Raw genomic sequence first — 18,223 nt, forward strand, 5'->3', positions numbered from 1 at the left:
GGCATCTGAACTGAGCTTTGCATAACTTCTGGGCATGGCCAAATTTTTGACATCTGTGGCACTGCCCAGAATATGCTTTCTTTTTTTCTCAATGGCTCTGGGGTGATTTTGAGTCCACAGATTGATTTTAAATTATAGATGTCTTTGTAAATGTTATGAATGTCTACTAAAACTAAAGGCATAGGTGTCTTATTTGATCTAAACATTCTAGTGACCTTTATGGGAGGTAGATCCTGTAATTTAAGGTCAGTAACTATTTCATCCGTGTCAATATCCTCGGAGACTCCTCGTAGGACTACAGATTTTTTTTCGGAGGTAAGTGAAAATGTGTGTGATATTGAATTCCTATTGCGTCGGACAGCAAAAAAAAAAAAAAAAAAAAAAAAAAAAAAAAAAAAAAAAAAACGAGCCAAACTTGATATAATTAACTTATCAGAATTTTTTATGGTGTTTAATTCTACTTGAGAAAAAATGACTATTCTGTTTAATTTCTTTAATAGCTTATTTTCTCTAATAAGTTTATTTATGTAAATATGATGTATTATATTTATTATGGATATTTAATATCTTTAATAACATATTTTCTCTAAAAAGTTTATTTATGTAAATATGATGTATTATATTTATTATGGATATATTAAATTTTAATGCAGATAACTTTTAAATTGTTTCCAATCAGAGAAAATTTGAGATATTCTGTATCTTAGAATTACCGGATATTGAATATTGAACAACAAAGTCCTTAAAAGGACTGGCTTAAAGGGGCGAAGCAAGAATGCTTTCCATCTTCCCCGTTATCTGTAGAGGACAGTGTAGGGATAAGGTGTTATTGAGCTATTAAAGCTCTGATCATGGCAGGAGGGTAACAGCAATAGCCGAGCCTCAGTTAGAACTTCATTGGCTACAGCATTGCCATCCATTACCTGATTGAGCAACAAAAAAAACGAGCCAAACATGATATAATTAACTTATCGAAATTTTTTTATGGTTTTAAATTATGCTTTAAAGAAAAGGAGCTATTTAAATTAATTTCCTTTTTCTAAACAAATTAAGAAAGAAATTAATTAAAGAAATATACACAGTTTAATATAATTTATAAAACTTTTTAATATATATATTATAAATCAATTGTGTACTAGATTATAGAACTAAATTACTTGAAAAAGATATATACTGAACGCTGCAATTATAATGTTCAGTATAAATGTCACGATTATATCCTCATGAATTATGACGTCATTGCAGTTTAAATTACTGTCGCATATTAAATCCTCGAATTAGAATTACATGTATTTATTAAATAATGTTCAACAGTCATTCCAAGGGAACATGGTACTCTGAACATATAATTAATTGTAGCATTTCTGCCGTTATTATGGGATTAATCAACGTATGAGCTAAGTTAAGATGAAGAAACATTCATTTTGTAAACAAAAAAATAAAAATAAAAATCTAAGACTAACTTTTGATGAAATTTATTAGAATCTAGGGCATTTAACGGAATGAATATTTAATAATTTCTATAATAAGATATAAAAATCATCTTAGTAAGAGGTACTAAGTTATTTGTTAATATTAATTACACAAAAGTTTTTAATAATATTAAAAGAGTTGTTTTGTGTTTAATATGAAATGTAATGAAATAAGAATCAAAATAAAACTATACAAACTAAACATATTTGGTCGTTTATATAATTAAAATACAAACTTATTTATTACTGACCATTACAAAAAACAAACTACATTAGAGCCTACCAGTTTCGCCAGCAAACTGTCTGGCTTTTTCAAGGCGTTTACAGAGACATAAAAACTAGTAAATGCAAATTGAAAGGAACATAAAAAAACGTTGTAAACCAACTAGTAGCTAAGGTTACACGTTCGCATGACAGAGAGGACTTTTGTTCTTATTCATTATCACGCATGCGTGTTTGTTGTAAACGTGTAATGTGATTACTGGTTAGCTGTAGTTCAGATTGATTTAGAGAGAGGATCAGGTTTTCCACGAACTGTTTAGGATTGCACTCTGATTTCTGTTGAGGTTTCCGCCGGTTATTAACACTATTGTGGCTTCCTTGAATAAACGATGTCTGTAGTCGTCATCCAGATATGGCATGGAGCTGTTTTGCCACTCTATCGTGTGGTTAGATGTACAGAAATGATGTGCTAAGCCGGAAGAGATACTTCTGTCGTGGTTTACATAACCAACATGTTCTTTTTGTCTGATTTCTAAACTCCGTGAAGTTTTCCGATGTAGGCAAGACCACAAGAGCAAGGAATGTAATATACTTCTGGATATTTGTAGAAAGGCATCTTATCTTTTGGGGATCCTAAATCTTGTCTGATGCTGGTGGTTGGTTTGAAGACCACTCTGATGTTGTAGGCTCTTAGTATTCTAGCTATTTGATAAGAAATTGACTTGAGGAACTGAACTCTTACTAATAGCGAACACATTATCACAAAATGGATATCCTCAAAACATAATCAAAAAATATCTATACGGTGACAACCCCAGACAAGAAGAATCACGCTCTCAGCACATTTCTACTGTAGTGATCCCTTTCATCAAGTCAATGTTTTATCAAATAGCTAGAATACTAAGAGCCTAAAACATCAGAGTGGTCTTCAAACCAACCACCAGCATCAGACAAGATTTAGGATCCTCAAAAGATAAGATGCCTTTCTACAAATATCCAGGAGTATATTACATTCCTTGCTCCTGTGGTCTTGCCTACATCTGACAAACTTCACGGAGTTTAGAAATCAGACAAAAAGAACATGTTGGTGATATAATCCACAACAGAAGTATCTCTTCCGGCTTAGCACATCATTTTTGTATATCTAACCACACGATAGAGTGGCAAAACAGCTCCATGCCATATCTGGATGACGACTACAGACATCGTTTATTCATGGAAGCCATAATAGTGTTAATAACCGGTGGAAACCTCAACAGAAATCAGGGTGCAATCCTAAACAGTTCGTGGAAAACCTGATCCTCTCTCTAAATCAATCTGAACTACAGCTAGCCAGTAATCACATTGCACGTTTACAACAAACATGCATGCGTGATAAGAAAAATAAGTCCTCCTCCGTCACGTGAACGTGTAACCTTAGCTACTAGTTGGTTTACAACGTTTTTTTATGTTCCTTTCAATTTGAATTTACTAGTTTTTAAGTCTCCGTAAACGCCTTGAAAAAGCCAGGCAGTTTGCTGGCGAAACTGGTAGGCTCTATTGTAGTTTGTTTTTTGTAATGGTCAGTAATAAATAAGTTTGTATTTTAATTAAAATAAAAATCAAAATGTCAGGTGAATATTAATTTTATAATAGCAGTGTTTCTTTTGTTAAGACTTAAAATAAAACTTAATAAAATGAAATAAGAATTAAAATAAAAAGCGATGATGCAATGAAGTAAGCTCGCATTGCATCATCGCTCAATTATTTAAAACACACAAAAATAATAATAATTGTTCAAAATTGCGGGAAAAGATAGGAATTCTCGCTTTTGTTTCATTTAGGTTTCTTCTTGTGCACCATTGTCTTGTTTAGTGTGGAAATAAATGTGACGCTTTTATTTATTTTTATAATTTTTATATATTTATATTATATTCTTTTGGGAAATAGTTTGTCGGCTTAATAACTTATTGAGAGGTTTTGTACTGCAAAAACTTCAACAAATTCTTTCCTGCATGACACTTTACTGTATATTTAAAGATATGTTCTGAACATTTAAAGGGTATACTCAGAGTTGGAGTATATCGATTAAATGTAGTAAAGAAAGGGTTCTCGATCAAGTTTTGTTGTTCATTATTGTCTGCATCTAGATAGAAATTTCTACTGTGAAGATAGAGAGAGTGAAGGATTGACTAATGCTGGGTTAGCTTTGTTAAGACTTAAAATTCCATTTCGCAACTTCGTAAACCAATAGGAAAAATCCTTCTTATTCCGGAACTAAAATTATTCATGTTTTTCCTTTTCCTTTTTTTTTTTTGTACAGACAGTATCTTCTTGTGGACAAAAGGCTTTTCCAGACTTCTTACGATATTCACTTAAAAGCCTCCCCTCTCTGAATTTTAATTGTGTCAACATGATCAAATCTTTGATCTCTAAGAGATCGCTCAAGCCGGAGAAAAGGAAAATAAACACAGCGATGTTCGCCGAACACAGTAGGTTGTTTGATTAAAGATGAAACTCACAAGTGGGGTGGATGCGCAGGAGTATTTTCATGGTAAAATTTTAAAATTCGGATGTCTATTTTCAGGATTGTTTCCGAATTACATGAAACTACTAATGAATTTAAAAAAATTATTTCTTGATTTAATTGACGAGAAATAACACACACACACACACACACACACACACACACCGACTTGCATACTTACCACGTATGTTTGAAAACATACATTAATTTGTCGATCAATTAGAAAATTAAAGTCAGTTTAGGTACGTTTTTTAATTAAACCCTACTTTGTTTTATCAATTTTATCTTTTAAGTTCGACACTTTCTCTCTTGCATACTTTAAATCTGATATTTTAAAACGCTTAATGTAAATATACCATTCATATTTATATTTGTCTTCATGACGGAACTAATTTTTAAGTTACAAGAAACTCGCGAAAGGCCACCTGTCTTGTTGCCGGGGAGAGAAGAGGGGGAAAAGAAGTTTCTGCAAGATTGAAATTCAACATCGATCCCTTAGTGTACAACAGTTCGATATCTGTTTTTTTTTTTCATGCCCTGAGAATATTCGGCATCCGGAGAAAAGGCATCGATCCCTTACTTAATAAAATGAATGACAGAAAATACCGGACAGGCAGGTCGAGATTTATTTTTAATCAGGGACCATCTCCTAGTGCATTTACATGAGGCTACTTGAAGCGACGAAGATACCAAAGCCAAAATAGAAAAAAGAAAAAAGGAAAAGAAAAGGATCAGCAGTAATGTTTGTATGTGAACTGCTACACTTTTGCAATCGTCATGAGGTCATCAGAAGTGCGACAATAAAGAGATGTGACAGCCTGTTCCATCAAAAGAAAGTCAATAAAGCCATTTCGCTTTCTCCATGCGACTTAGATGACAATGTGATAGATCGTATCCTGGCAGAAGAGGACATAAAGGCTCTATTAAGACGTGCACTAACTTTTAAAAAGAATGCATATAGATCACGTGTGTTATTTAGTTTTCTTCTGGAGGATAAAATAAGAATAACAGCTCACAGCCAATTATTTCCTAAGACTTTATAATGTATAAGTTTCCCTAGAGATGAAGCATAAAAATCGCTTTCTGTACTCAGAATTGATACTTCGAACTTGAAGCTTAATGCGAGCACCAAATATTTCTACACTCGATCGTGCCTCTGCAGATTTTCATTATTTTATCTGTCACTTCAATTGTTCTTTTTGTAGTTTACTTTTTCCCCCCTTAATAATATCAGTACAGTTGATTGTTAATAACAACTAAATATTTACGCAATTTATGAAAAAAACTGGGTAATTAAAAGAAATTACTTAATGAATATTATGCAAAGTTGATCTATGTTTAACCCTGCATAGTCATGTGTTAATACAAGAATGTGATTTAGAATAACACACATCGGAACATCTAACCAGAGAAAATAATTTCGTTTATTAATAGATGAATAATCAAGGGGATTACGTATCTATTAATTATGGAATGAAAATTAACATCAGAAAAACCAAGGTAATGAAAATAGCAAGGAAAGAGGCAAATATGGATATCAGAATAAATGGGGGAAAATTGAATCAAGTAAAGACATTTAAATATCTAGGAAATGTGATTAGCAGTGATGGAAGATGTAAAAGTGACATAAAAGCAAGAATAGCGATGGGACGAGATGCCTTTAATAGAAAATGGGATTTATTCAGAAGTAAAATGGATAGAAACCTAAAGAAAAGACTAATAAAATGTTATGTGTGGAGTGTTGCCCTCTTTGCAGCTGAAACTTGGACATTGAAGAAAGTAAGATTTTGGAAAGTTTTGAGATGTGGATTTGGAGAAGGATGGAAAGAATCAAATGGACAGATAAAACTAACTAATGGAGAGGTCTTCAAAAGAGTAGAAGAAGGAAGAAGTCTGTTAAGGAGGATAAAAAGAAGAAAGGGAAACTGGATCGGACATATTGTGAGAGAGGAATGGAATCATCAGAGATGCCATCGAAGGAAAAAGAGACGGAAAAAAACAGAGGAAGAGTAAGGAAAACATTGCTAGATGACATGCTGAATGGAGACAGGTACACAACCTTGAAAGAGACGGCTCAAAACAGAAGAGTGGAAGAAAAGTTACAACCCCGCTCACCTCTCGTAAACGGAACTGTCATTAAAAAAAGTAGTTCAAATCTCTTTCATATTTCACTGACCGTTTGTCGAAACAAGAAACCACTACTCGATATTAGTTCGCTATTTTTTTAAAATTGCTATTTTATCCCATCTCATTTTCCCTTGCATGTTTATGCTCAATTGTATGTCATAGGCTATTTTATTTATGTGTTTATTGATATCGGTGTTTAACTGCCTCCAATCTGAGGCTTTTGTTTTTCCGGAATTTAGTGATATTAAAACTTTTGATTTCTAGAAGAGACGTAACCGACTTGAAAAATAAATATCCAAGTAAAACAAGTTTAGTTTTTGATGAGGCTTCGAAAAAAATTACTATTCTCTCTACATTTTTTTTATTTTATTGTCTTGTATTGAATTAGCAGAAAGGTTAAAATTTCTATTTAACTCAAACAATATGTTAGATAATACTCACTTTCAATTAAATTGGTTCTTTCAAGAAATTTTACGTATTTTTTGTAATAAGAAACTACAGAGATTAATTTAACTCCGGAGAAGAATATTTATTTGTCATTTTTTGAGGAAAATAAAATAGCTTTGGCATGTATGAACCTCCTGACGATATTTTGCCAGCGTTTTGTTAGCCCTAGTAGCAATATTTTTTCAGCGGCTTAGAGAGAGGATAGTTAGGTTCATTCATCACAAGCCCACTACGACAAAATCGAACCTGTGAGGTCGGCACACATTAACATCGACGTTGGATAGAAGGGATCAATTGGTGGAAGCGAAAATCGTTTCTCGTTGTAGTTACTAAGCTGTCTTAGCCAGAAAGAAACCCTGGATCGTTTGAAATGCGATATTTCAAGCTAACGTATTGCTGGATCCTGATGAAAAAAAAATAGAAGAAAGACAAATTGTAATTTCCCAGATTCAAATGAGCACGCGTGACCCTCTTTGGTGTATTATTAATGCATTTTAAAATATTCTTACTGATTATACTATTAATAATACAGATTTCTTTTATTTTTATTTTTTATTTATTTTTACAGAATTATCTGCGTGCACAAACGGGACTTCAGATAAAGAATGTTTTTATTTATTTATTATTTTAATTATTTCAACTAATCACCACGTTTTGATAGCTAGAGCTAATAACAAATACCAATACTTTCATGCATCCGTATTCGTTCTATCTTTTAAAACCTCCTGGTTTTAGAAATGTATTATGGATAATCAGAATGAGATTGAAAGAAACTACGTGTTTTATAGCATAAATATGATAATAATAATTCAGAGTCAATCCAAGTCAAAGAAAGAATAAATAATGAAAAAATAATAAATCATTAGACGTAAAATTATGAAAACATGAAAGGGATAGCAAAAAAAAAAAAAGATTCGAATGCCAAAAATATTCTATCTTCTATACGGAAATTCAAAACTCAACACTACTTCGTTCCTAGCATAAAACTACGCATTTTCTCACCGTTTACGATATTTAGACCAACACATAACGCGCACTTTAAATTGATACACCATTTATCTCCACAAACCTACAATTTAAAGGAATAAAAAGTATATGCAAGTATATTAAATAGAAAGGATTTCTTTTCTTTCTAGTGGTTTTGATATGCATACTCAGCTGTTCTATTCATTTAAAGGGGAAAAAATAAACCAGAAATCAAACTTAAAATTAGCGTTAATCTAGCCTTAAATGTTATCGAAATTAAAATATTGGTCCTGTTATTAAGAAGATAACTCTGTTGATAAGATCCAAAAGTTTTAATATTGGTTCATATTTTAGTTTTAGTTTTAAAATTAAACTAGTTTTATCCATGTTGATAAATATTTTCGGCTTATTTTAATGAAAGTCAACACGAGCTAACTGCTTTCTTTGATAGGAAAACATAGACCATCTTCTATCCATGTTATCCATCATTAACTGATATTACTATTATTATTATTATTATTATTATTACATGACACTTTCAGGAAGTCCAAATAATCATCAAGGGAGGACACCTACTCTACAGCTCTGTCTCCACCACTCAATCCACCAACTACAACTAAACGCAACTACACCACCTCTCTACCACCCACCACCACTAGTATTTTTCTAAATAATGTATCTAAAACTGAATTAATAAACGGAATCTATCTGAAAGAATATTTGTAAATAAACCCATTCTCTATCATTTCCTGACCCATCATTATGAACTGTATAGGATAATATCGCAGTCCAGTTGGAGAATTTCTTAATAGCTGCTAAATAAACTGAAATAAATTATCATTAATTTTAATTCTTAAGAAAAATGATAAAGAACTCCAAGAAAGTGAAATATATAGTAAGAAGTAGCACCATATGGTTAATAAAGAAAAATCGTTATTAACTAAACAGCTACGCCTTCGATTCTCCTGCCAACAAGCTGGAAATAATAAATGAGCTATCTCGTTCTACCATGTTTAATAAATGGACTTTATTAATCATATTTGGATATATTTAGTATAAAAGATATTGTAAAATATATTTCATAATTAATAATGTGTTTACAAATAAGTTATGGGAATTTTAATTAATTTTTGGGAAAGGTGATGATTTGCATTTGACAGGTTATAACTTTCCTATACACACATTCATTAAATTGTGTTGAATTAAAGAGTGCCATAATCTATCTTTTTTTTTCTTTTTTTTTTGGTTAGAAATTCGCTCTTAAAGTACTATTCTGAGCAACATGACCGAGAAGTGTGCATAGTCATCTGTAATTTGATGGCTTTTAAAACGGAAGGTATTCACTACACGTTGATGTGGAGGGTGTTCAACGTAAGCAGATTTTAAACATGAAAAATGGCTACAGGGAAAGCGCGTGCATCTCCAATGTTAATCAGAAGACATTTGCAGCCGTATCACTCACCGGTCTCAGTTGATTATAGATCCCCAGAGCACCTGTACACACAGTAAAATTTCTTTACACAAAAGTAGCTGTAATAGATCCCAAAAGGATTGCGAGAAAGCTCATTTCTACAGATGCCTTGTTTCTTTTCGTCAAGCTTTCACAAAGAATAATGGAACTGTACAAGCACGTGTGATGGATGGCAGATTTAATAATGAAGTGTGATGTCTGACATATTTACATTTTGGAAACTACTTCGATTGGATGTTAAAAGAGTATCGTGCACGCAAGCTAATCCTTGTTCCTCCGATGCATAATTTATGAGAGATGCCATTAGCATTATTTTCAAGTTTTTGTTTTGATTTCTTACACAAAAGGATTGACTTACATCTTACGGTTTGTTTTATGTTATTTGGAATTGTGCATGAATTCAACAGAAACTGGATTTCATAAGTTTTATTTTCTGTTTTTTATCTGTTCACCTACCTTTTATTTTATCACCTTTTCGCTCTTCTATTCCTTTTATTACTGCATTCTTCTCTCTCTCTCTCTCTCTAAAAAACGCATTAGTACGAAATTAATCTTTAGATCTTAACAAAAGTTTTCCCTTCTTATTTTTAAGGCTTATCCACAGCAGTGGCCGCTCGTGACTTGAAATCGTGGGGGTGCTGCAACTTTCGAAATATACATACACACTGTAAGTACAGTGTATACGTGTTTGGATAAAATATCCAAATTATGGTAAAAATTTTAAAAAAAATTAAACATGAAAAAATATTGTTTATTATCGATAAAATTATACAGTTTGGTATAATTCAAAAGTACTTAAAAATAAAACCCATTATCATAACCCCGATAATGTTCTAAAATAAAAACTATAACAAATGTTGTCTTTAATTGTAATGTCAAAATATTTAAAGAGACGGAGTAAACACGATAAGCACTACGAACACTTTACTACTGGCGCAAACTGCATACAAACAACCGTGGAACTGCGCGACGGACAGTGCCGCATTACGCTAATAGCTCACATCTCACTATGACGTGAATATGCTTGCGCGCGTAGCAATATGACACCGTGGTAAACACAGTGCTGCTAGCGTCCTTCGCCCTCCTAAGTGCCATAAGATGGATTCTTATTCTTTTTTTAATACAAAATAAGAGAATTGTATAGGATTGTTGATGATAAAATTAAATATTACAAGCAAATATAAATAAATTAATAAATATATTTATGTATCGAGAAAAATTGGGAGTGTTGCAGTTCCGCAGTGCCTATGCACGAGCCGCCCCTGATCCATAGTAAAATAATTTATTTTATCAGAAGGGTTAGGATAGCACAGAGGACGAAGTTTATATATATATATAACTTGTTTAGTATTTATTAGTATCATATTACCGGTATATATTACCGTTCATTTTACGATATTTTAACTTGTTGATATTATTAGTGAAATATTGAAATTTTTTTTTATTTGACTAAGACCGATGCGATGTCATGATTCCATGTTGCCATAGCAACGTTAGATTCTTCTTGTGTGTATCGGGTGGCAAAAGTGGCAGTTTTGTTTCCGCTGTCAGTAACATAAGCCTTCGAAAATAAATTGGAGATATTCCAATGGGCTATATTCGTCGAATAGTTTGTACAATAATTTAAAAAAAAAAACCGAAATATTTATTTCTGACTAAGTAGGCAAAAAATGTTTTCACCGCAAAGAAATCTGTTTCGGAAAGCAGTTGTATTATGATAGCATGTCGAGATTTTTCAAAATCTTATTTGGCTCATTATTACACTGCTTAAAAGGAATTTTGAATAACTGCCATTATCCATCGTTTAAATACTTTAATCCATAGGCATTTAAATACTTTTGTTTTAAAACAAAAAATCAAAAAAAAAAAGAGTCAAGTAGAGTCAAAAAGAAATCAAGACGTTAAAAACTCCCGACTAAAGAATGAAAATAAGTCTTTTTAAGAATTGCGTCTTTTAATTAGTGTAACAAAAGCAACTCATCTCGTTGATAACATAGAGAAACTCCGCATAATCTCATAATGCTATTTCTTGGTTCGGATAGTAGCTTAAACTCGCAAATAGTAAGTGTAATAATTGTGATATAATTCTAAACACGTTTAGAAAATTTCATTAAAAAGTTGGAAAATCTTAAAAATTGTAGAGAATTCTTTTATTATGAGTTTCCTTGTAAGTTTAGTATTGTTATACTTGAAGAAGAATATGATTCCACATCTTTTTATTTCAGGTTTATTAGGATTTTTTAAAAGTAGTGAACCAATGTAACTCATGAACAGATTGGACAAGTGTCCATCCGTATGATTTTTTTTACTATTTCGGTGAAAAAAATTTCCCGAAATAGTACAATCCTGTACAATCTGCAGTTCAAATTTTGTACAATCCTGCAGTGAACTGCACTATACCCCGATGTTTCTGTTGTCCCGTCGTCCCGAAAAAGAAACTAGTATTCTTTCTTCTTCTTACATTCTTTCCAATTCTTGCCTTTATGAGAGCCAGAGTTTCCCCGGCATTCTAGCATTCGACTTCCCTTTGCTCTTTCACCAGAAACTGCGTAGCAGGACTTTTGTAGTATGTAGCACCGACTCCAGAATTGCGTCGACATTTTTTACGAGAGGTTTCGAAAGTGATGCCCTCTTTGTGATAGCTTCTTATCCAAAAAAAGTCAGCGAAAGAAAAGATAGAATGAATCCCAAAGTATTTTCATGCACTTTTTCGTACCCATTTCTTTCTTTTTTTTTTTTTTTTACGAACCATTTTCTCGTTTTTGGCAGCCAAGTCTAAGCTGTAGAAAGGATCTTCTACATCTTCTTTTATTTTAACTGCAATTGAAGACATGTGACGTGGAACATCGTTCCTACAAGCTTACAATACTTATGAAGAACCGTATAGTGTCAGCATATTCTTATGAAATAATATAATGCAATAAATATAAATATCATAATTTTAATCAAATTTTAAAATATTCTATGCAATTATATTTATTATAGCCCTGCAGATATTAAAATCGTTATACATAACTGTGACAGTTCCCACGGCTGCTGTAATTATCATCATGTTTAAGGATGTTTAACATCCTTAAACCATAGGATTTCATCGTATCTTTCCTTCCTCATTTAGAACTTATGAATTTTTATTTTATTTTCTTTTTTCCCTTCTTTTTAATTTGGCGATGCAAACAAAAGAAAGACAAAGAGAGAAAGCCATGATTGAATACGATATAAAAATAATAGCATATACGCTGTTCTATATCCTGTTTCACCAACACAAAAAAAGTGAACTTAAGCAGGTAAATAAAAAAAAAATATTACGAGCGGCAGCGATGTTTCCAAAGTGTTATTATGTATCGAATCAAAAAGGTTACGCATATGAATGCAGTGGCTCAACAGTGAAATAGGAAACCAAATACGAAAAAATGAGAAACAGAAAAAACCCTATTGAAAGGAGATTGCTCATAGTGAAATACTAAAATCCCCATGCTTAATTATAAAACGAAAGAGGAAGAAGAAAATCGCCACAGAAAGCATCATAGAATATATTAGAACGTTTCTTGACATCCTAAAGACAATGTTTATAAAATGCCAATGTTACTTTCAGTCTGTCTGTTTGTATCCACGCTGTGCAAATTCGGCTGAAGAGAAGGACAACAGAGTTGAGTGCTGTTTTGGATAACACGCTCACTGTTAAAAGTATGTAAGCATATTCATGAGAGCCCAAATGAGGATTATTAAGAAATCGCAATAAGCAATATTCAACGATAAATAAAACAAACAACTAATTATTTATTAAACAAATAAACAAACAATGAATGTATTAAAATGTGTATTTTTTATTTATTTATTTTTATTAAAAGTATTTGTTCTCTAAATATTATAATTTATAAATAAACGTGTTCAGGTATAGTTTATCTTAAACTGTATCTGAACGGTACAGTTTATAAGGTGATATGAAAAGAGTATGATATATATAAATATAAGATAGACCATTAGAAAAAAGGCATATCTTAGCTCCTTGGATGCATGTAGAACAAAGAGAATGTTGCGTTTTGCGCCTTAAAGAAGATAAAAGAAAAATTACTTCATGTAACACGCAAAAGGTTAGATGAAGAACGAAAAAGATAAAAACATCAGACAATGTGGAAAGAAATTCCGTTGTCTGTAACTGAATGGTAGAATTAATGAAGTGAAGATACCAGATTGTAAAGAAGTATCTTATTCAAAAAAAAATAAACATTTGATGTGTAGAAAAAGTGAACCGTGTACTAAGAAAGAATGAGGTTGAATGCAATTTAGAATGGTCTACTTTGGTGGCTTTTTTATCATTAATATTGTGGTTGCTGCTGTTATAGTAGCATCACTTGAATTTCAGAGTGTCGTTTACATTCTCCACAATTAAAACGATAATAAAATAATGACAGCTTCTAAATTGCAGTTAAGACTCCTACTTCCTCAATACTTGACCCACTTCTTTACACTTTTTCTCGTTAGATGAAGTAGGTCAATAGTCGTGAAAGGTTTCAGCTCTCAAGCAAGTTGGATGCCGCAAACTCATCTTGCACCCGAGCGAATCACCAACCTGAACACAATTCTGAGAGCACTTTTTTCTTTACAGTTCTGTGTGACAATTATACAAATGCCCAGTCTGAAATTCCCAATTAATGATCGTAATGTATTTGCAGAAAACATTTCTTTGTCATTCTTATTAAGTCCTGTCTTTTATATGAATCAGGATATTTTGTTGTTAAAAGTCAATCATATCCAATTTGGCTTTCATCGCAGTTTTTTTTTTCATATTAATATTCTAAACAATCAACATATCTTTTACTTCTGAAGCAATTAAATCCATATGCGACAGCAAATGCATTTATAATCGGATTATGACGAATTAAATATCCGTTTTTATTATTTTTAGAAATCCTTTTAGGGCTATCTGTTTTAATTTTCATCTGGACGTGTTTTGTGCTTAATTTAATGTTTCGAAAAACATTTCTATCGCAGTTTCCCCTTGTTGCTCCTGTATTAAGAAGTCGATTGCTGAGGGGGGAAATACCGGTGTTTATCTTCCCGATGACTCCTTGAGACAGAAAAGCCAACACAAATAGGACTAATGATAAAACAAATTTTGGGTTTCTTTTTGAAGACATTGCATCTATTAACGATAAAAGGCAATGGCTTTATTAGTATGTAGGAAGTGATCATCTTAATGGCTACAGTTAATTACCCGAGAGATTTGGCAAGAAATTAATGTAATTTCAGTCGCAACTAAACATTAAGAATTAGCATATTCGAAGGAAAAAAATTTCGATGTTTGATATGTCTGGGAAAACAGACTCGAACAGCGTCGAATACAAATAAAAACTGTAACATCGACCCAGACAATGACACATAATAAAAAGAGAAATGCACTTAGTCTTATTAAATACTTAAGGAAAAGACATAAATTACCTCAGCATCATTATAATTACTTTAGAATCAAAGGTGCGATAAGTTAATATACACAGCATTATCAATTAAATCATCCCATTATTTGAAAGCTTTGTTTGAGAAAGAAATTAACTAATTATACTTCTTGCAAAGAAATTCTAAAAACATTCACTTCAAATTGACGTGAAATTCATCGAAAAATCTCGCGAAAAAGGTTTTCAAACTGAAGCTGAATTGGTGATTTATTTCAACAGGAGGTAATTACAGAGAAACGCACGCTATTTCGTAGGACTGTTAATTTCCTAGAAGCAGGGTTATTTTTCTTGTTTTCTAGAAATCTTGTAAATAATTAGTTTGCTTTTGTTACCGTTACAGTTTCCATTTACGATATAAATACTGTGAAAACATAATTATCCTTAGGAAAGAAGTTCGTGGGCGTAAATTTTTGACTTTACCTTGGTCGCGAAAGGCACCATTAACAAATATTGTCGTTGTTTGTTTAATTTGCAAAAGTAGTTTATCAAATCGAGATTCATTTAAAGTCTTCTATTTAAAGAACACTTGCTGAAAAGATGAATTAAGTTTTAAATAGCTGGTTGTTTTAACTAGGATAAAAAGCCAAACGGCTTTTTTTTCTGGCATGAAACTCTTAGATCGTAGTTTTCGATCTCAGAGTTTCGCATACTGGCTGTAAAATAATAAGGAATTTTTATACCCTTAACTTAGCTGGTTGTTTATTATTATTAGTGCTGTTAAGAATAGCTTCGTTAATTCATGTTAACAATATTAATTAACATTGCTAATAATGTAATTAACAATAATATTTGATTTTATTTGTGAGTGATAAGTTAGCTATATCAGCTAAGATGTTTTTGAAATACGTTGCTTTGTGTGCATGGGAAAATGATTAGTTCATGTCAGCTAAATGTTACTTTTTTAATTGAGATTTTTTTTATAAATGGAAAATTGATGTTAGGTAATATCAGCTAAGACACGTTATCCTTTATATTTCTTTTATTTTTAAGTTAGAAATGTCATCTAAATATGCTATTTTTATTTTATATATTCTTTCGCACATTTTATATTTCTGTTTATGTTTCCTTTTGCTTATGTAGAGCAAAATATTGTCTCTACTGAATATTCTGCATCCGTTGTGGTTGTGTTAGAGCCTACGCTTTAAGGATTTATTTTTTTTAATCGCAGCATCTTCCTTGTTCTTACCAAAGATGGAAAATGTTATTGTGCCTTGAATGTCTAAATCGAAGTGGTGATTTTACACATCAATTAATGTATACAAAGATATAAAAATACCATTGCTTTATCAATGTAGATTCGCTTTAGAATACTCACAGTTGACACTGAGAACAATTCTTTTACTAACAGACGGAAGTACTCCATTCGAAGCGATGCAGAGGTAAGCTCCCATGTGCAGCCGGCTAGCCTTGGTAATATTGAGGTAACTGGCTTTGAGTGTATTCACTATTTTAAAAATAAAAGTATCTTAGAATAATTAAAGAACAGGGATAATTTCTAAAGATATATTAATTAAATTGTATAGGTTAAAAAATGTATGATAGATAATGATTGTATTTAGACATTTTTTTTTTTTTTTTTACTAACTAATAGAATTTTTCACATTCACAGGTTAGGCTTAACACTAGTGCGAATAAAATGTTTTGTAGGAAGATATTTTGCTAATTTGATAACAAAATAAGGTATAGATTTTTTATAATTATACTTTGCAACATATGCGTCACTCAGAGACTGGTTATTTCTTCATCTTGTCACAGAAAATCAATATTTTTTGGGAGAAAAAAAAGACAAATAGTTCGAGAGGTTAATTGAAAGGCCAAGAGAAGATGGAGAAAATCCCTAACAGAGGTTGAGTTGGATGGTCAAAAAAAATGCTGCGAAAATTCCAGGAGTCGAGAATTGGACCCAAATAATGAAGACTATTGCCTTGCGGCAGCTGCTACAAGTAAACAACACTAATGATACACAATAACATAAAACTAGCATTCGACTATGTGAAGTTCAAGATCCATTCACGCAAATCAAAGGATGCACGCTCGGTGATGAGTGCATATCATTTGCCTCCAATTGTATTCGAGACATATTTGGCAACCAATAGATAGATACCTTCTAGAGCAAATGGAGATGATATGGAAATAATCATCTATTTAATGAAATTGGACAACTTGTATGTTCTCGTTGAACAAAACTTAATGAACATCTGAAAACATAATGAGCCTAATGTTCCATGAAGTTTACTTATTGATTTTTAGCACAGTCTTATTGAATGCAATCTCTAAGCTGTTGTTTCACTCAACTTGAGATACAAGCATAAGAACTTCCAGGGCTTACACGTTGAATCAGTTAATTGCTTACAGTGTACGCCATCTCTTAGTGATGTCATTATCTCAATTAAAGTTCGGAGTCTCTTAACACGGAAGGCAGCAAATTAGAAACTTTATATCTCAGGAAATAGCTGTCAATCCTTACGAGATGGAGCAGTGCATAAGTTGGCGACAACCTTTTAGGTCATGAAAAAAATAGACAGGAAAAAAAATTAACTGCAAAGCAAATTTGGGTATAAAATGATATTTCCAGTCTCTGGAGAGCAGGTGTAGCGTAATATGAGAGATGTTATCTATTTATAATATCTTAGTCGATCGATGTGATTGAGAACACTTATTGGTTAAGATCACAAAGCAGAAGTAACAGTCCATCAAAAACACTACATGATAATATAGTAATTACTTTATCCATCCAAAAAAAAGACAATATTTAGAAACAGTTATATATATATATATTCTCTGTTCTCACATAATGAACTCATATTTTAGACATTTTAAACTTTAAACAGGTGGAATCCCTACAAACTTGTGATACTTTTTATATTGCTAAATACGCTACTTGCTCATTTCAATGTCAGTTCTCGTATAATACTAAACAGAAGTATTGCTTTAAATATCCTCAAGTAACAGCCTAAGCACTTACTGCAGGGTCTGGTTTGTTGCATGGGAGAGACGCTGTTCATAACATAGTCTTCCTCCAATTATGTACTCACCACTTTCTACCTGAAATTCCCATTATTAGGACTCCTTTCCAAGGTATGCCATTTTGCATTTTCCCAGTCAGGGTTCTGATATTCTCAGTCCCTTATTCTAGGTCATAACTAGAGAACGAGCCTCGGGAAACTAGGGTGTTTTACCAAAAAAAAAAACGGTAAGAATATACGAGACGCACTGTTGTTCTCACTGCCTTAGTTTCTTCGGCCTTAATTTCGAGCACAATCTTCAGTTTAAAAATCCTTTCATTCCATCAATAAACAGAACTGACCTCTTCCTTCCCTCCCGCCCTTGTGTCTTCCATGATTTGTGATCCGTACTCCTCCTTACCGAGACAAAATTTCTACGGTTGAACAGACTGGTTTGAATCCCATTCCATTGAATCCCATTTGACTCGAGGAACTCGAGGAATCTTATAAGTTCTTTTCAAATGGAAATAAGTTAACTGATCTCACGAAGTTGGCAAAGTTTGTCTTTCCACAAAATAAACTAGAAGAAACCCTCGGGCAATTAATTGCCTTAA

General features: G+C 32.2%; 1 protein-coding gene across 1 annotated transcript in view; it reads right to left on the minus strand.

Annotated features, from left to right (window-relative positions):
- Positions 1-18,223, minus strand: part of LOC150092932 (protein CEPU-1-like) — a 268,908-nt gene that overhangs the window by 76,955 nt on the left and 173,730 nt on the right. The window contains exon 5 of the mRNA XM_090413398.1: positions 15,980-16,108. Coding sequence (XP_090269524.1) covers positions 15,980-16,108 — 129 coding nt within the window. The remainder of the gene's footprint in view (positions 1-15,979; positions 16,109-18,223) is intronic.

This window comes from Typopeltis vanoorti, chromosome 24 (genome assembly GCF_054136105.1).
Source record: "Typopeltis vanoorti isolate ZY-2024b chromosome 24, IOZ_Tvanoo_1.0, whole genome shotgun sequence".
Taxonomy (NCBI): Eukaryota; Metazoa; Arthropoda; class Arachnida; order Uropygi; family Thelyphonidae; genus Typopeltis; species Typopeltis vanoorti.